At 39.0% G+C, this 21,018-nt stretch overlaps 1 protein-coding gene across 1 annotated transcript; it reads left to right on the forward strand.

Moving 5' to 3' along the window:
• The first annotated feature begins 11,086 nt into the window (after nt 1-11,086).
• On the forward strand, nt 11,087-20,774 carry LOC108699133 (high affinity immunoglobulin gamma Fc receptor I). Its single transcript, XM_018230991.2, has 4 exons — nt 11,087-11,150; nt 18,420-18,680; nt 19,177-19,434; nt 20,378-20,774. The coding sequence occupies exons 1-4, from the start codon at nt 11,087-11,089 to the stop codon at nt 20,704-20,706; spliced, it is 912 nt and encodes a 303-aa protein (XP_018086480.2). The 3' UTR covers nt 20,707-20,774.
• The last annotated feature ends 244 nt before the right edge of the window (nt 20,775-21,018 follow it).

Below are 21,018 nucleotides of genomic sequence, written 5' to 3' on the forward strand. Positions count from 1 at the left end.
TTTTTATAAAATGCAACTGTATTTTGAAAAGATTTTTCAAATGTGACATAAAATTGTATTTTTGTAATTTTTGTAAAATGTTAATATTTTAAAGATATGTGAATGCAGTCGCACCCCCAATAGTTACGCCACTGATGTCTGTCGCTGCACTTTTTCATGGGTCCGATGTTTTAAATGAACGTTTTGGAAATAAACATGTAAATATAAATGTATGTGCAGTGACAATCTACCTTTTATTCTTGTGTTTTGTTATGCTGAGAGCACATATGTAATATCGTTCAATGAATCTTGTTTTGATAGGATGTTACTGAGTTAATACTTGTACCTTCTATTCAGTTTTACACCAGAACATTTAAATAATGGTATTCAATTCTGTATAGAGTTAAGAAAGTAGTAATATAAGTGAAGACATTTACTACCACTTATGTAAATAGATGAAAGTTGTTTTTATAAATATCAATGCGTTTTGCCTTTTGTTTAATTTTATGGTGTTTTATAATAAACTTGATTCCACAAATTCTCTTGCGTCACATGGATCACCCACAGGTCCCTTCCCATTGACATTAATATGAATATGTGTAAGTCACTCTGCCTGGGTAATTACCCCTGTGCGCCCTGTATATCCAGTGTATATGTCACACTAAGGGGCAGATTTGTCAAAGGTCGAGGTGAATTTTCGAATGAAAAAAATTTAAATTTATTTGTTGGGTATTTCGACTAGGAAATAGTCCAAATTTGATTTGAATTTGAAAAAAATTAAAAATTTGAATATCGAAATTTATCATGTACTGTCCTTGATAAAGGCCCCAACAAGGGCCGAAACGTTGGATACACGAGTGATGTTAAAATAAAGAATTGAATTGAAAATGTTTGGTTTGCAGGTCCATCTTGAAGATTATATGCAACAATTGACCGAGCACCCACAAGTGGATTAACAAGTAAGAGTGCGGGTACCTTCACAAGCATTATATCTATCTATCTATCTATCTATCTATCTATCTATCTATCTATCTATCTATCTATATATAGGCTTGAGAAAGGCCTTGGAGGAGGCCGAAACGTTGGTCATTTACTTTCAATAAATCAATATTTATTATTTTTTAAGTCCTGTGAGTGCGGCTCATCTTCTGTTCTCTATGTGAATTCTTCCGACTCTGCACCCAGGCACATTTAACGCTGTTGTCGAGAGTGCCGGCATCTTTGTGCATTGTATGTATATATATATATGTATATGTGTATATATATATTGTAAGCTGCGGGATCCACGACAGACACTTCTCTTCTCTTGAAGGCAGTTTATTTACACACAGGGGTGACCATTTCAGGATACAAAACAAATAATAAAAATAAATCCTGCCCACTGGGCGCTACCTTTACACATGAAGAGTTCCCTTACTAAACTGGGCCCCTTGTGGACTACCAGTAAGCAAACACATAAGTAAGGGTCAGCCCTGTACTCTCGAATCTCCTGGGGGATTGCTCAGCCTCCTGGCTTTCCTCAGTCAGACAGACAGACCCTTTGTCACTTGGTCTCCTATCTCTGTACCCTGCAGTAGCAAATGGCACCCCCAGTCCCTCTGGGAGTTCCTCACACAGGCAGGTGTCCTTCCTACTCTGTGCCCTGCTCTGAGAGACCTTCCTAACAGCCTCACTAGACCTAAATACCTTTCCACGGGACAGCCTTCCTGTGAAAGGTGAGCTCTAATCCATGAGCTGGACTTCTGGATCGGAGTACCTGGCTTGCCTGTTCTTTCCACAATACTCCAGCTTCCAGGACCTGGCCACCAAAGCTTTTAAACAGAGAACCTATTCTATTTTTATGAACACCCTTCGTAGTGCCTACCTCTCCTACTATGGTGAACTTAAAGGGAAAACACATCTTTTCCCACATTGTTTTCATCCCTCTACCACAATATATATATATATATATATATATATATATATATATATATATATATATATATATATATATATATATATATACACATATACATATATATATATATACACACACACACAAAGAAGAGTGGGCCTGGTGCACCCAGAGAACTAGGTCACTGCCCAGGTGCTGGAACAATCAATGAAGAAAAGAGTCTGCACTCATGGGTCTTTGTGATGCAAAAAGCTTCTTAGTGTTTATTCGACGTTTCGGCTCCTAAACACGAGCCGTCATTATATACTGTATATGGTATAAGGATGATCAGCACACACTGTCTTGTTGGCGAAGAATATTTTCTTTTATTGTGAATAAAATTACATCTCAACCCAACGTTTCGGTAAATACCCACCCCCCATTAGTATATTCTGGCCCAGGGTGAAGTCGTAAGTCCAATCAGAAGTGTCAAATTCAAAGTTTTTTTCTCCTTTCCATTTTCCTTTGAAAAAATAGGTTGCAATTCTGCAGATACACCACTGGGTGTCAGTGTTTGCACTGTGTGAGGGTTAGTGTGAATGAAAAAGAAAACTATGTCTCAAATAAGAAACACTGTATTTAAAAACTGGTTAAAATACTTCCTTTTGCATACAGAACAAAAAAAGTAACATTTACTTACAGAGATGAAAAGAGAATTCATTTGACTGAGATTCTGTGAAATAAACAAACAGTAAGTTAATACTCCAGGATAAGGCATTACATATGGGGACTGATGCATAAAGACAACCTGCAGTGTTAAGTCAGAAAACAGTTCAATTGTAACTGCCCATTCAGCCCATTGGGAGACACACAATCAAGTTCGTAAATCCAAAAAGGTTCCTGTTTTAACAGCAATTTCTCTATATCACCAACCCTGGGGGGCTTAGGTATGTGATCAATAGGCAAACATTTGAATTGTGAAGGATCGTGTCTAGTCTCGCGCCAGTGTTTAGCAACCGGCTGCTGGGCAATGTCCTGTTTATTAGATTCTACTTTCCTATCAGGGTCCAATGCCGCCCTGATACCAGCCCTGCGCATATTGATCCTTTCTTTAAGTGGTCTCACAGTTTTAACGCAGTAAATGAGACCACAAGGGCAATTAATTACATATACTACCATTGTAGTAGTGCACGTCCTCCTATGCTTAATAGTGTATTTCTTGCCCGTTCTGGGGTGGCTGAACCCTGATCCCAAGATAAGGCTGTTACATACCCCACACCCGGGGCATTTGTGCTCACCAGGACGTGCTGTTAGGAAATGTGCAGCTGCTGATTGTGTGTCAACTTACACACCAACTCCTGCTGAGATGGCCGTGCTACGCAGAGGTTTAGGCTTCGTTCCGATGGTGAGTAACCTCCCTGTTGAACACATAGTTGACAACTATAGGTTTGCCAGACAGCTGAGACTGCGCGAACATATTTCCGCTAAGGGCAGAGAAGGGGGTGATACGCATATATCTAATGGGAGAGACAGTACTCCGGAGATTCAGACACATTCACTTGTGTGGTCCTCCAGTAAAGTCTGGCTGCTTTGATTAATTACTAGTGATGGGCAAATAAATTCGGCTGGTGCGAATTTTTGGCAAATGTCTGCGTTTTGCTGCCGAAAAGTTCACCAGCGAAAGTTCGCCGGCGTCAAAAGATTTTGGACGTGCGTCCGAAAAGTTGCTTGCGTCAAAATCGCAGCACGTCAACACTATTTATTTGGATGCCAATTGACTTTAACGCCAGCATCAAAATTGACGCAACCGACTTTTCAGACGCGCGTCCAAAATTGGACGTGGCGTCAATTTCCAAGTTTCAAATTTTTTTGCAAATTTTTCAGGAGAAATTCACCCATCACTATTGATTACCTTTTTGTAAACTTTAAAGGATAGCAGAACTGACATTAACTGGCCTAATTAATGGTCACACCTCAGGTTCAAGATGTAAAATCCCTGTATTGTTAGCACCTGTAATCCCATGTATTGTCACACATCTGGAAGACTCTGTATTATTTACACCTGTAATACCCTGCACTGATAACACCTCATACTGTGAGTGCCCACATTGTTTACCACTCAGACAGCAGAATACATATTGTTTATTTTAGAGTTGTCCTGATAGATTTACCTGGTTCCTATCCTGCTCTTCCTTTGCCTGCTCTATCCACCAGTGTGCCAAACTTTGCCTGTCCTACTCTGCCTGCCCTATGCTCCCTGTGTGTGTCATACTCTGCCTGCCTTATGCTCCCTGTGTGTGTCATACTCTGCCTGCCTTATGCTCCCTGTGTGTGTCATACTCTGCCTGCCCTATGCTCCCTGTGTGTGCCATACTCTGCCTGCCCTATGCTCCCTGTGTGGGCCATACTTTGCCTGCCCTATGCTCCCTATGTGTGCCATACTCTGCCTGCCTTATGCTCCCTGTGTGTGCCATACTCTACCTGCCCTATGTTCCCTGTGTGTGTAATACTCTGCCTGCCCTATGCTCCCTGTGTGTGCCATACTCTGCCTGCCTTATGCTCCCTGTGTGTGCCATACTCTACCTGCCCTATGTTCCCTGTGTGTGTAATACTCTGCCTGCCCTATGCTCCCTGTGTGTGCCATACTGTGCCTGCCCTATGCTCCCTGTGTGTGCCATACTGTGCCTGCCCTATGCTCCCTGTGTGTGCCATACTCTGCCTGCCCTATGCTCCGTGTGTGCCATACTCTGCCTGCCCTATGCTCCCTGTGTGTGCCATAATCTGCCTTCACTATGCTCCCTGTGTGTGCAATACTCTGCCTGCCCTTTGCTCCCTGTGTGTGCGCCATACCCTGCCTTTGCTGTGATCCCTGTGTGAGTAACCAACTCACCCACAAACACCAGGGCTGGATTTACATAATGGGCGCCCCTAGGCCCACTGCTGTTCGTCACCCCTGTCCCTTCCTCTTTATTCGTGCAAATTTTCATCATCTGGACCAGAGCAATGGGGATTGGTGTATGGGAAATTTAAAATATGATTGGATCTCCAGTGCATCCCCAGTGTTTTTGAACCAATGTGGGTGTGGTTGGGCAGCACGCCGCCCCCATAAAATCCTGCCGCCCTAGGCCAGATATATATATAGGCAGCTTCTTCTGGTTGTGGGCAGGCACTGCTATTAAGCTTAGGCACTTATACTACATATACTATTCATGTCTCACATAACAGCATGGGACCTCAAAAAATAATATATCTAGATGTGGAGAGAGCTGATTTCCTAACGGTCACAGGCGTAACTTCACTAGTGAAAGAGACAGCCGCCAGTGGTCATTCGCACACTATCATCAGTCGAATTTTCGCTCTTTTGAATGGACGTTACTCCGCAAATTCCCTAAGATGCGGATTTTACTGAACGTTACCTCTTTCGCCAGACTTGACTTTCCCAGCTCAGACCAGGCAAAGTGCATTGGAGTGCATAGATCTTCGTCAGTCTTTATTAAGGTTCCCTGGACTTGTGTAATGTAATGTATTTGCTGCAACATATACGTCCATTCAACTTTATAATTTCCCGTCGTATGCAAATTAGCCTGAGCGAAGACCTCTAACGAAGTTGCGCTAGGCAGAATTGAATGCTATCACATCTTCGCTTCAATTGCCGAAGTACTATTAGCGAAAATCCGCCAGCGTTCGGTGCCCTGGACGCAACCTTGCATTTTAGTAAATTAGCGTTGTCTGAGCAAATTTATGTCTGGCGAAGAGTTGCGATGGCTGCAAAGCCCTCGCTGGCGAATTTTCTCAGTTTAGTAAGTTTACCCCATAGTTTTCTTGTTTCCTCTAGAGATAAACTAATACAGCATACATTCCTATTTCTAACACATTTGTACTTCTATTATGTTATACTGGATGGGGAAAATTCACTCTTTGAAGTGTGTGATTTGGGGGAAGGATGTATCCTTTAAGCATATGGTATAGTCAATAAATATAAATATAAACCATCACTGGTCTAGTTACACACAGAAAACAATCTACTTTTTGAAAACTCTGTCCCTAGAAGTCTGTTAGGACACTTTTCTCTAATAATACTGTACATAAATATCTTGAATACTATGTGCTGAGTGGCTACATTAAATAGACAAGAATCTGCCCTGGATTAAAGGTGCATATGGAGCCACAGGGAAACATGGGATAGGGCTGTATTCCCTTAAAGGAGAAGGAAAGGTCTTTTTTCTTGGGGGTGCCAAAAGTTACCTGAAACCCCGGGCACCTATTAGGAGAAAACGGCACTGGCCCGGTGTTATTCCAGTGAGCACCACGGAGCGATTGCCTTCCTGCTTCTTCGGTTTTCAAATTTCCCAGGGCAGACGCATGCTCAGTAGAACGAAATAACCAGCTTTTTCGTTAAAGTTTGGCTTTTCGCGCTACTGCACACACGCAAGGAAAAAACAGAAGCCCGAGGAGCCTAACTTTTGGCACCTCCAAGTAAAAAGACCTTTCCTTCTCCTTTAAACAGAGTATACATTGTCTATGTACAAGTCTTATTTCTGAAAGCAGAAAACATTATAATGTCAGCGGGTGAATCGCTTTTGCTGTAACCTTCCCCATTACTTCTTACCGCTGGATCTCAGAATCTTTAGTGAAATATACTAGAATTCTTTGTAGACATTTCAGTAGGTAGGGTGCAAAACTGCATGGTACTAGGTGTTGGGTTTAGAGAGAGATAAGACAACAGGCAAATGTGTTTTAAGTGACCACAGCTGAAATGGTCTGAGGGCTACAATAACACTGACACCAGAAAGGAAGGAAACAATGAGAATATAAATATAATGTATATGGTGTGACTCTGGGCAAAGGTGTGAGATGAGACTATAGCATGGAAACTCTTATCTGTATCTGAATCACTTGTATCTGCTGCACTCTGTATCTGCTGCACTCTGCATCTGCACACCCCTATGAAAAATGAACTTCATTATTGGCCGGGAGGTGCAGTCTTGACCAGAACAAATAAGTTATAAGTGAGAAAGGGTAACGTGAGCTTTTCATTGTTAGTCTTTAGTTAGAGCTACTGCATGTCCTGTTTTGTACATCTCACTAGAGAAGCGATGAAAACCAAACATGACTTTAAATGTGACCTTCACAAAAAGTTGTTTGTCAAATAATCTTGTTTTATAATTACACACACATTGTTTCAGTATTTTAACGTAAAGAGCACTTTAGTGTACAGTATGGGGCCGATTCACTAACTTCGAGTGAAGGATTCGAAGTAAAAAACGTCGAATTTCGAAGTGTTTTTTGGGCTACTTCGACCATCGAATGGGCTACTTCGACCTTCGACTACGACTTCGAATCGAGGGATTCGAACTAAAAACCGTTCGACTATTCGACCATTCGATAGTCGAAGTACTGTCTCTTTAAAAAAAACTTCGACCCCCTAGTTCGCCATCTAAAACCTACCGAACTCAATGTTAGCCTATGGGAAAGGTCCCCATAGGCTTTCCTAAGTTTTTTTGATCGAAGTATATTCCTTCGATCGGTGAATTAAAATCCTTCGAATCGAACGATTCGAAGGATTTAATCGTTCGATCGAAGGAATAATCCTTTGATCGTTCGATCGTACTATCTGCGCTAAATCCTTCGACTTCAATATTCGAAGTTGAAGGATTTTAATTCCCAGTCGAATATCGAGGGTTAATTAACCCTCGATATTCGACCCTTTGTGAATTGGCCCCTATGTGTAGGGGACTGATAATTTAGTTACCCTTTATTGTCCCCTAAAGTTTACAGACAGCTAAATTAGGTCCTATATTACAGTTGGTTGGGGAATATTGTTACCCTGTGTCAAAGCTCCTGGCAGTTGTATGACTGACCAGAAAGCGACACTGTTCTGTTATACAGTATATATATATATATATATATATATTTAGTGAGCAGCTTGATGCACCTACAAGGAAAGCAGAAATATTCGATTCCTAGGTGTGCAACCCTCAGCATAGGGACTCAAGTGTACAGACTTAGGGGTAACTGCTGTGCCAAGAAAAAAGAAAAGCAGTGTATAAAGTGTATGGGGGAAATTTACTAAAGGGCGAAGTGGCTAACGCTGGTGAAAACTCACCAGCATAACGTCATTTTGGCACTTCGTCGATTTACTTAGGGTCGTTGGCGTAATTTCGCACTCTAACGCCAGGCGAATTTTCGCTCTGGCGAAAGAGTGTTACTACACAAATTCACTAAGTTTTTGATTTTACTGACCGTTACCTCTATCGCCAGACTTGCCTTCACCACCTCAGACCAGGCGAAGTGCAATAGAGTAGATAGGAGTTCCTCATTGTAATAAACTGCTGGCTAGCAGTGGGTTAATGATTCTACTGTGTTAGTTCAGGTAAGTAGTCAGATACACCCTGGAACTTTTGGTATATTTATTAGAACATGGGAGGTAGATCTGGCCTGCTCCATTCTTGCTCTCAGCTTAACAGGAAGCACAAAAACAGGAACAGGAATATGATCATCAAGCAATGGCAAAACAGCAGAATGTCTTCACAAGCAGGTTACTACACTCATAAACAAAAGTTGAAAAAAAAAAGTCCCAAAAAATGCTGGCGCCTTTTTCTTTTCACAGGGTGATAGGCTGAAAAAGTTAGAAAATTGTTTTTGGGGTACCCTCCTTCCCCCCTACATTTGATAACATTTGGCACATAAACTATACACTGGGCTCATGTGTAGGGCATTATAACAACTCTATATCATTTTATTAAGGTTTCCCAGGCTTGTGTAGTGTAATGCATTTGCTGCTACATATACGTCCATTGTACTTAAACTGCACGCCGTATGCAAATTAGCCAACGCCAGCGTAACTTCAAACTGCTGAGCATATTTTCGCTAGCTCAACTTCGCCAACGTTCGGTACCCTGTGCGCAACTTCGGATCTTTGTGAATTAGTGTTGTCCAGGTGAATTTACGCCTGGCGAAGTGTTGCCATGTGCGCAAAGCCAGCTCTGGCGAATTTCCGCCGGTTAGTGAATTTGCCCCCATAGCAAAAGGAAACCTAAATTATAATAATAAAGAATAATATAATAATAAAGAAGGGAATATATCTCACTGTCCACCCCAGTCCGAGGGTGCATGCTATCAGTGGAAAAATTTAATTATGTAGTGAGATTTCCCAAAAATCCAAAACAAGGCAAATTAAAAATACAAAACCATTTATTTGGACATAAGAAGGGCCTATGAGTAAGTGCCTCCCTAGGCACGAAATGTAAATTTGGCTCTAATAGTTTACGTCACCTTCAAGCACGTCTTAAAAGTGCGCGCAAATAACATTCGCAATGCAATAAAAATCCAATTAAGAATATCACATTGCAACATTGATATTTGTGCACAAATTTGTTCTCATTGTGAATTTTATTACATTTCCCCCTAAGAGTTTCATGGTTTCCTTGTGTGGTAAATTGTCTGGAACAACAACAGAGCAGATTTGGTGAGCTCTAAACTTATATTTTGACAAATCTGCCATTAAATGTTCAGCTTTCCTATCACCCTACAGATGCTAAATTCAGTACAGTTTTCATTTTCCATTAAGAGATCTCTCAGTGGTCCGACAGGTAGTGAGTCACACAGTGTCGGACTGGCCCGGCGGGATACCGGGAAAAAATCCGGTGGGCCCCGACCCTCGTGGGCCCCCGCCGGGCCAGAACCTTTTTTTGGAAAATTTTTTTTTTATTTTCGGCGATGCGCAGCGCCGAGTGGCGTTGTTGCGCATGCGCGCCGAACTGAGTTGTTGCGCATGCGTGCCGAACGGCTGGGCCGACGGGTTTTAGTAGGGGGCGGGGGGCCGGCGGGGCGCCCCTGGACAGCAGTCCCGGTGGGCCCCGGGCCCCCCAGTTCGACCCTGGAGTCACATATATATAGTAATTGACAACATGCAAGGAGAGCAGAACATCTCTCAGTCTCTAGTTCATTTCTTTTTGGCTGAAACAGGAACCAGACAACTGAAAGTCACACTTTCCAGATCCTGGTCACCCCTTATCTCTTCAGAATGAATAACAAATATAGTGTTTTGGACACTTGGGGACGAGGACAAACACTCATTGCTGGGTCGGTGGTTGGGGCCAATCACACAGCATTACACAATGTTTTTGTAGTGTCTTCCTTGACAGCTCTTCCATAAGATAAGGGTTTAGTAAAAGAAATGACCTGCAAAATGATTAAAGTCACCAAACCAGCAGCGGTACTTATTTAAATATGTATATATTTATTTATTTATTTATTTTTTTGATAAGTATCAAGCTGTAAAAACAATCATAATTCACATGTAATCCAGCAGTAGTCAAGCTATAGGAGCTTGAATCAGGGGCCAATACCCACAACATGTCCATATATTTACTTTTTCCAAAACACAATAAAGCATTTTCCCCAAAATTAGTAAATACCCTCCTTTGGGTTCAAAACCTTTGTGGCAGGGGTTACAAATATATACTTCACAATAACTGCCATCATACTGGTTTCTGACCCCTTTAATTTGGAGGCCCTATAACCTATTTTACCGGAAAGGGAAAGTAAGTGAAAAACAAGGCAAAGAAATTAGCATGTTCTGGGACAGGTCTAAAGAAGTAAAAAACCTTCTGAGGAAGCGGCAAGGTGCCACAAAATGCATTAAGTGGACGGCCTGTATTGTGGTCCAATCCTGTATGCTTGACATGTTTTTAATTTTGAAGAGTAAATTGTGTCTTTTTTAAACAATCGATGGCTTCCTTGGTGCTCCATGTTCGAAGTATGTGGCATGGATCAAGGCAACTGTGTGGGATTGCAATGTACGTGTAGCACAAAGAACCTTTTATGGACGGTTTAAAAAGAGGTACAGAGTCGTAGGTTAAAGAGATTTTTTTCAATTCAAGTTTTTAATGATTTTTGAGCATGTAAAAATCAAAAAATTTGGAGGTTTTTTTTTCTCAACAATTTTATTCAGTCAAGTTTATTATATTCTGATTTTTTAATAAATAAGCTTTCATGTTATTTAAAATGTGAGTTTATCAAAAGTTAAAAAGAAATCTAAGGCGCAGATTTATGCACAAATGAAAATTTTGATTATTAGCTCCCTCTCAAGTGCCTACCCCTGATGAGTACTCCTCTTGCAGAGTCAGCGTAACGGAGCTCACGGGAAGAGAGCGGAGTATCGGTGGCTGTGCAGTTGGAGCAGTTGGAGCAGTCATCCAGTTTGTGACAACTGCACATGCCCCAAAAGCGATGGAATCTGCTAAAGGGAAGGAAAAAGACCAGAAGAAGAACGAAGAGCCAGAAGATGGTGCCCGTGAGCTCCACTGCACCAACTCTGCAACGAACGGGAAGTAAACAATTAGGGGCAATTACAGAAGGTAACAGCTTGGCTGTGGGGGAGCAGGGAGGGGGGAGTATTTAGGTTGGGGGGGTAGGGGTTTTTATTAGTAGGGGGTTTGGTTCCCCTTTAAAGACTTCAATCTAATATTACCAGCCATTCCAAGCTAATAATACAGTACACAGGGACTAATATTAGCTGTATTTGTTGTGTGTTTACTGTAGTGGCCACTCTGAGATGAGCAGAACCCTTTAAACTGTGGTTTTAGTTTCCCCTGTCCTGCCTCACACATACACAAGGTGTTGGTTTCCGAGTATCACTGGCGTCACTCATTACAAATGTTCCTATTTCTCATTACCTGCTTCTGCTCAACATGTCTGTCCTGCTGTTAATTATCTCTCTCCGTAAGTAGCACCCGTTTTACTTCTATTTTATTGTCAGTCCCATAATAATGCTCTGAAATTAAAAATACTTTATTATAAGTAGTGTAAATGTACTACCGTATGGATTGGAGATTTTATATATATATATATATATATATATATAATATACAAGAGCCATGAATTTCTTGTAAATTATATCCTTATAAACGATGAGTAGTGATGTCATTTTTGTCACATGACTCACTGAAACTTGTGTATTATAATAAATAAAGTAAATAAATTACCCCTTGTTGGAAAATATGATATTAGAAATTACCTCGGCGTTCCATGACCTGTATAAAAACACTCAGCCTTCGGCCTCGTGTTTTTCTATGGTCATGAAACTCCTCGGTAACTTATAATATCCTTATATTTTACAAGAGGGTTACTTTATTCACTATATCTATCTATATATATATATATATATATATATATATCTATATATCTATATATCTATATATATAAACAGATTTTTGTGTCTGGGTGACAGGTCCACTTTAAATAGTTTTTATTATTTTCTTTTCTATTTTTTTTTTAACTTATTATCCATAAATTTCATAAGACATTAGACATAGATGTCACCAATAAGTAATGTTTATATAGTGAATAAAGTAGCCCCTCTTGTAAAATATAAGGATATTATAAGTTACTGAGGAGTTTCATGACCATATAAATGCTTGAGGCCAAAGGCCGAGTGGTTTTATACAGGTCATAAACCTCTGAGGTGACTTATTCTATTTTCCATATTTTGCAACAGGGGATATTTTAGTTATTATAATAAACAAGTTTTAGAGAGTCATGTGTCAGAAATGACATCACTAAGCTCCGATTATAACTGATGACATCACTAATCAACGTGTATAAGGATATAATTTACAGGATGCGTTTATAAGGATATAGTTTACAGGATAATCATGGCTCTTGTGTATTATAAGAATATAGGGGTTATTTATCAAAGTCCCAATTTATCTCAATATTTTCTGAAAAAAACTCCGACCAAATCCGTACGGATTTTTTTGGCTTATTTATTAATGCACTTTTCCGAAAATTTTGTTTGCCGGAAAAAATAATGAAAAATACGAATTTTACAAATTTTTTGGAATTTCTGCCCAAAAACGGAGAACTTCATGAATTTTTAGGAATTTTTACCCGCAGTCTATGAAAATTTCGGATTATTGCATGAAACGCAGCGCAGATCTGAAATTTTTTTTGACTTCTCCCATTGACTTCGGGTATAATAAATTCCGAAAAATTCGTGATTTTTTTTCACAAAAAAATCAGATTTTATACCAAAAAAACAAACCTATTTTTGTTTTTTTTTTGGCAAATAACCTCCATATTGTACAGGTTATTCATGGCTTTTGTGATCAGTGTTTTTGGGGGGTAAATTAAACTAACACTGGTGACCACAATGGAAAAATTGGGAATGAAATCTGGCTTTTAATATCCAGTGAAGTTGAGTTTTAAGTAGTAGTGCAAGCAGCAATGGGAAACAATGGGAATGTTTTTGTATCCAGAAGTGTTTTTTTTTTACTATTTTCCACTACCCACGTTTTACAATGGCTATACACTGGCCAACCCTTTAGTGTATCCAACCTTTCAGCTCCCAGTCCAGACTGATGCATTCAGTAAAAATTGCCGTATACATAGATTGGAGTATTACATTTTAATATACTGCACAAATGGTCAGCCAGGATGGTCAATTATCAACTAAATTAAAATATAAAGAATATAAAAAGAAAAGTAGAAAACATTTTAAAAATATATAGAGCAATGTGAACCGTGCTCATTGATAATGATAATATGATCTTTTGCATAAAATAAATATATCTGATAAGAAAACCAACTTACACTATACAGTATAAGATATTGTAGAAATAAGTAAGAACATTTTAAAACATCTTTTGAGAGTCAACTTTATACAGAAAAGAATCAGCTCAAACAAACTACAAACATTCTCAATACAGTTTTATGTTAAACTCCCAATTTCGCCTCTCTGATTATTGTATCACAAAGTTCATTCAATTTAGATTTTAAAACACATTATGCCTGGTTTGTATCTAATATAAAGCATCACTGGATCCACAGTTTTTTTTGTTTATTTATTTAATCTCTACACAATTTTCTTGTTACGTTTATTCGATATATTTTGTATTAACCTGTATTTTATTATTATTTGTTAAAATATTAACCACCTTATAATTTGATGGAATGATTGTTCTATGAATGAGGAAAGTAAGAAGTAAAATGAAAATGAATATTTATTTTGAAACGTGGTACAGTTTTAGCGAATTGTTTCCAACGGAGGAAATCTAAGATCAAAGCAAAATCTAAATATAAACCCTGTAATGGAAGAAAACTGTTCATTTCTTAGAAACAGACGAGGCTTCCGATGGCGAGATGCACCTGTATCTTCATTTCTATAGGGCTGATGTGTATTTTTATAATATCTAAGTCAACATTCTTGTGTTTTGCACAACAGATCATACAATGCCAGATTTGACTGCAGAAAATGATACAGTAGACAATATGAAATATTATTCGGTAAAACCCCACATTTTCTCTTCCTCTCCCTTAACTTCCTTTTGTGGAATTTTGGATTATTTAGCATAGAAACAAAGCAACCGAAATTTTGCTCAGTTCAGTAATTTATAGCAACTAATGAATGTTTTGTTTTTTAACGAAGCGTGAATAAGGAAAGCAAACATGTGATGGGTTGATATGAGTTACACTGTGATGTTCCTACGTAACTCCTATGCTTGTACAGGTACAAACCTGTTATCCAGAATGCTTGGGACCTGGGGTTTTCCAGATAATGGATCTTTCCATAATTTTATCTTCATACCTTAAGTCTACTAGAAAACCATGTAAACATTAAATAGGCTGGTTCTGCTTCCAATAAGGATTAATTATATCTTAGTTGGGATCAAGTACAAGCTACTGTTTTATTATTACACAGAAAAAGGAAATCATTTTTTAAAATTTGTATTATTTGGATAAAATGGAGTCTATGGGAGACAGCATTCCCTTCATTTGGAGCTTTCTAGATAATGGGTTTCCGGATAACAGATCCCTACCTGTAATATGACATCAGACCTCCTGATATCACTTTTTCTGTACACGATTTCCCCTGTGAATCCTACCTACCTATAAATGTTCTACTATATTCATTTCTATTCTGTTATTCTACTTAGGGGCATCAGATACTTGGGATCCATCTGGAACCCCTCAGCCTTTCATCATCAATTGATGGACAAATATAGCACCCACTCTGTATCATTCTGTTTCATTTTATAGTAATTCTTTTAAAGCAAATTCCATAGGTAGAAACAAAATAGAAACAGAGGCACATTCCACTCAATGCTTCTGGAAAAATCCAGGTTTTTCTTTCATGAAGCCCAGGAGGGGTGAAACGCGTTGCAGTAAATATTTGTTTGTCACTAGCAAGTATATAAAGAGATTGGCAGCAATAGATTATTAATAATAAAGCCTCGGAGGGGAAAAATGTGTTGCAGTAAATAATTGTTTGTCACTCGAAAGTATATAAAAAGATTGGCAGCAATGGATTATTAAGAATTGCAGATCCTGTGTGTGAATAACAGTGAGATTCCTGAGCTTTGTGTTCCACAGTAGAAAGCACAAATGAGAAATGACTGACGCCATCTTGGATTACAAGTAGGCATGCACCAAATCTAGGATTCGGTTCGGGATTCAGCCTTTTTGAGCAGGATTCGGATTCGGCCAAATCCTTGTGCCTGGCCGAACGAATCTAAATCCTAATGTGCATATGTAAATTATTGGCGGGTAGGGAAATCACGTGACTTTTTGTCACAAAAGAATTTTTTTTCCACTTTTTCCTTTTCTGTCCCTAATTTGCAAATGCAAATTAGGATTTGGTTGGGTATTCGGGCGAATCTTTCACCAAATATTCGTGGATTCGGCCGAATCCAAAATAGTGGATTCGGTGCATCCCTAATTACAAGCGAAGAGGATAGAGCAGTCCTCAGGAGTGCTGTTTCCATCAGGCACATTATACTATGGGCGGAAATCTGCAAATATCGAGTGCATAGGAGTGTGTGTCAGCACTAGAGCTGAAATACAATTTTTGGTGAGAGAAGTCCAATGCTTTGGGTACAAATCTGTGTAGGGTTACGGGTTAATCTGTCCTGCAGCTTTAAGGCCCCTGCCCTTTTCTTAGTGTGATCTGCCCAGAGAGTTTTTTAAGGAACTTGTACCATATATACTCGAGTATAAGCCGAGTTTTTCAGCATCCAAAATGTGCTGAAAAAGTCTACCTCGGCTTATACTCGAGTCACGGGCAGTAGCTGAGATTGCAGTCACTTTTAATCATTCCTATACCAACAGTTCGCTTGGGGAGAGACTGCAATATCACACAGCGCCCTCTGTTGGTTATATGAAAGAATAACAGTGACTGCAATATCACACAGCGCCATCTGTTGGTTATATGAAAGACTAACAGTGACTGCAATATCGCACAGCGCCATCTGTTGGTTGTATGAAAGAATAACAGTGACTGCAATATCACACAGCTCCATCTGTTGGTTATATGAAAGAATAACAGTGCACCCTCTGTTGGTTATATGAAAGAATAACAGTGCGCCCTCTGTTTGCTATATGAAAGAATAACAGTGACTGCAATATCACACAGCGCCATCTGTTGGTTATATGAAAGACTAACAGTGACTGCAATATCACACAGCGCCATCTGTTGGTTGTATGAAAGAATAACAGTGACTGCAATATCACACAGCTCCATCTGTTGGTTATATGAAAGAATAACAGTGCGCCCTCTGTTGGTTATATGAAAGAATAACAGTGACTGCAATATCACACAGCGCCCTCTGTTGGTTATATGAAAGAATAACAGTGACTGCAATATCACACAGCGCCATCTGTTGGTTGTATGAAAGAATAACAGTGACTGCAATATCACACAGTGCCCTCTGTTGGTTATATGAAAGAATAACAGTGACTGCAATATCACACAGCGCCATCTGTTGGTTGTATGAAAGAATAACAGTGCGCCCTCTGTTGGTTATATGAAAGAATAACCGTGACTGCAATATTACACAGCACACTCTGTTGGTTATATGAAAGAATAACAGTGCGCCCTCTGTTGGTTATATGAAAGAATAACAGTGACTGCAATATCACACAGCGCCCTCTGTTGGTTTTATGAAAGAATAACAGTGACTGCAATATCACACAGCACCCTCTGTTGGTTATATGAAAGAATAACAGTGATGACAATATCACACAGCACCCTCTGCACATGGTAGTGGGACAGTGGGACAATGCACACAGTAATCACTTTTTAATAAGGGGTAATAAATTCAACATGTACATTTATTTATTAATTATTCTTTTATTAATTAATTGTATTAATAAAAGAAAAACCTGGATTTATTTTGCAGAAGCCTCTGTTTCTATTTTGAGTCAACATTGTGCACCTCCCATAACAAAAAAAAATCCTTTTTACAGGTAAACGAAGAAAGGAATTAGTATTGTAAATTTCATAGGTACCAATTCCATAGATAGTTTGAACCTCATGTGCTAAATAGGGATGCACTGAACCCACTATTTTAGTATTCGGCTGAATCCTGAATACTTTGTTAAAGATGTGGGTGAATACTGAACCCTAATCTGCATATGTAAATTAGGGGTGAAAGGGAGAAAGTACTGCAAGTGGGTAAAGCATTTTTGACTTCCTTGTTTGTATGATAAAAAGTCACATGATTTTTCAGATTTGCTTTGGCCAGGCACTTGGATTCAGCCGAATCTGCATCCTGCTAAAAAGCCAGAATCTTGGCCCGAATCCCGAACCAAATCCTGGCTCCGATGCATCCCTAGTGATAAATCTCCAATGATTTCTCATTGATTTGAATCTGGCCCTATGCAAGTTGTGTTTTTGATTTAAGTGAATTTCCCATAGACTTGCGCTGTGATACATTTTCCGTCAGCTTGAAGAACTACTCACATCTTTTTATTTCCAAGTAGTGTTGCAAGTTTTTGTTTGCTAGAATAAATTGGATTCTGCCTGGTTAAAATCACCATACATTTTGTTCAAAAAACAAAAGGAAAAGTGAAGAAAAGCTTTGATAAATGAGCAATGGAACCCATGGCAATCTTTAGAAAAACTGGGCCGGTGCCGGGCGTTAAAAAACAGACCCGCACATCGCTAGTATCAGCAGTGCAGGACTGGGTCGATGCACTTTTTTTTCTGTTTTGAAAAAGACATTTCCATGTACGTATTCCTATGACAAATATTGTGAATATGTATTATGTTTTTACATATAAATACAATACAACCCGTATTTTAATAATATTCTCCTTTTCTTGCAGCAGTATCAGTTACAATTATGGAAAACGCAGGTGAGAATTGGTGTATATGTCTGAATTATCACATTTACTGGTCACAGAAAAAGGTTGGCCTGAAAGCTGCAGAAAGTGGAGATGGGCTGGTCAGGTGGGATTAAGCTGATATTTATTTTACAAGTTGGAGGCCAAAATGCTGGCAAGGCCCCTCTCCATTCAGATATTTACACCCTCTCTGGTGAAGTAGCCCCTAAAGAGCTGTCCCCCTCTGACAACTTCAGAGATGGGGGGGTTGCAGGTTCTTACGTTCCCTTCTCAAGTTTGTGCTGCATGGTGAGAAGAGCTGGATGCAAATTTGAAACATCCTGACCCTGTATGACTATTTACAGTTATTTAACAGTCTCATTTTTTCATTTAAATAATAGTTGAGAGAATATAGTCAAAAGTGCACCAAGTGAAATAAACTTGTAAAACTTTCTATTTTCAGGAGCTGCAGTCAGACCTGTGGTTTCCTTCTCACCAAACTGGGCCACAATATCTCTGCATGACTCTATAACTCTCATATGTAATGTGGGTTTTACTTCTCTACTAAACCAGAGATATTCCTGGTACAAGGACAATGAGAGGATAAAGGGAGAGGAACAGAACTTTAGAATTGAGAATGCAGAAGAGAAGGACAGTGGGAATTACCAGTGTCAAACTGGAACCAGTGAGAGAAGTGACCCAGTGACACTGAATGTTACAAATGGTGAGTTTCCTGACTTCCCAACTTCTCATTCTCATCTGAAAACATGTAATTTAATATAAGGAAATATTAATAGAATTTGATGTTGATTAGATCTATGCATTTCTTACAAACAGTGCAGTGTAGTGGTTGATACTAAGAGGGTAATTTACTAAAAGTGATTGAAAAAATCACGACCAAACCCCCATGCTCGATTTAACCTTATTTTTTTTAAAAAAAAACAAACAAAATACCTGAATCAATTGGATCGTGAAAAAAACTCGATAAATCGAGTAAAAACCCAAGTTTTGTTTTTCCTCAAATAATTTGAGTTTTCTAGATTTTACTATTCAGACTTTACTAAATAACCCCCTGAGCCGACAGTTATCCTACTGTGTGTATACATCACTGTTTCATTTCAGTATATCTGTACAAAATGCGTTGCTGGGGAATACAAAGGCACTGGTCTGTATGAGTCCCATTGTATCATGTATTTATGTTCATTGTTTCTTCATTCCAGATCGTGTGATTCTGCAGGCGCCCCCCAGTGTCTATGAAGGGGACCCCCTGACTCTGAGATGTTACACTCCTAATGCTACAAGAAAAGAAGTAACTTTCTATAAAGATAATGTAAACATATCATCCTCCCCTAATGATACAGTCACATTGGATATGAGTGTGGGAATGACTGGTACATACAGATGTAAAGCATTGCTGCCGTCAGAAATACATCATTACTCTCCTTATACATCTGAAGAAATAGTCATAACCATCCAAGGTAAATCTCTATGTTTAGCATTATTTGCTGGTTCATTTCTAAAAAAAACATGTCTGCTGTTTACTTCTCCATTATATAACTGCTCAGCAACTGTCATTTCAACAGTGAATAAATAACAGGCAGGTAGAAGCAAGGGTCGGGGCTTACCCTGCCATGGCACCACGAGTCTGGATATCATACTGATGTTTTCAGAGATATTCAATTCAGTATCACATCTATAGGGTCACTATATCCCAATATAATTCACTGAATCGTTCTTATTACAATGAAATAACTATGCTGGGATATCTAGTATAGGTAATTATAAAACAACTGGACTTGCTGAGTAATCATTGAAAATGTTTCACTACTCATCCGAGCTGCTTCTTCAGTTCAACTGAAGAAGCTGCTCAGGTAAGTAGTGAAACATCTTCAATGATTATTCAGCAAGTCCAGTCTGTCCAATATGTTATCCAATATAATCTGTAATATAATAAATCTGTAATATAATAAATATTATTACATTACATTAATGTTTACAGTATTGAAGTGCTTTAGAGACACTGTTATGCCTGTAGTTCCCCCGTGAATTGGCCAAAAACCTACAGGGAAACAAACTGATCATGAAACTTTACAACACATACAATGGGGTACATAGAACTCATTGGCTCCAATGTTATCTTTGAGCTTTTTATTGCATTTATATATATATATATATTTACTGGTTATCTATGCTCTAAGTTTGTGCTCAACAAACAATGGTCAACTGATTAATTTATGAAATAATACCCAGACTCCAGTCTGCATGCTTCAATGTTTTTTACAATAGGTTCAACATTCCCAGCATTACGGTATATCCTCCTTTTATCATAGTTTATATTGCAATATTCCTTGAGTTTGGTGTTAGAGATATTGGTGCCTCTGTCATTCATTTTCTATTATTTAGATAATAAATCTCTCCCAGAACTGTTTTCCAGGCCAGAGATCAGAGCAAATAATAATTCATTACAGGAGGGAGATCTACTGACCATATCCTGCCATACAGTCCTTAATCCAGCCAGAGCCAATACAGAGCTACAGTTTGCTTTCTACAGAAATGGGCACAATGTGCAGGGATTTCATTCATCCAATCATTACACCATCCAATCAGCTCGGCCTCAGGACTCTGGCAATTACACCTGTCATACAGCAGCTCTATCAGTCAGTGTAACGAAGGGGAGCAAAGAGCTAACCATCTACATACAGGGTGAATATGATGCGCCAGGTAAGGATTCACTGCTAAAGCAAAGGTAGGCTTGGATGGAAGTGACTGGGAGACCTTTCTGCTTCCAAAAATCTGAATTACTAAGATTATATAAGAGATTTTGACTTTTGATACTAAAACTACATGTATATCAGAATACCTATGCTGACACATATTTATGTTATCTTTCTGTACAGTCTATGCACAGAGTTAGGGGGTACTTAGCACAGACTGCCTGAAACCTAAGGTTTTACCCAATAGGTTTGTTTGAAATTGGCTGATACATTTTGGCTTCAATTCAGTCTGGGTTGGGTACCTTTTAGATGTAATGCAGGTGAGCCTCAGATCAACGTTTGGACCTG

Source organism: Xenopus laevis, chromosome 8L, assembly GCF_017654675.1.
Source record: "Xenopus laevis strain J_2021 chromosome 8L, Xenopus_laevis_v10.1, whole genome shotgun sequence".
NCBI lineage: Eukaryota > Metazoa > Chordata > Amphibia > Anura > Pipidae > Xenopus > Xenopus laevis.

Coding starts and splice junctions, on each gene's coding strand:
- LOC108699133 (XM_018230991.2), top strand. CDS start 11,087: ATGGAATCTGCTAAAGGGAAGGAAAAAGACCAGAAGAAGAACGAAGAG. Junction 11,151..18,419: donor AGAGCCAGAAGATGGTGCCC/GTGAGCTCCACT, acceptor TTCTATTTTCAG/GAGCTGCAGTCAGACCTGTG. Junction 18,681..19,176: donor GACACTGAATGTTACAAATG/GTGAGTTTCCTG, acceptor TCTTCATTCCAG/ATCGTGTGATTCTGCAGGCG.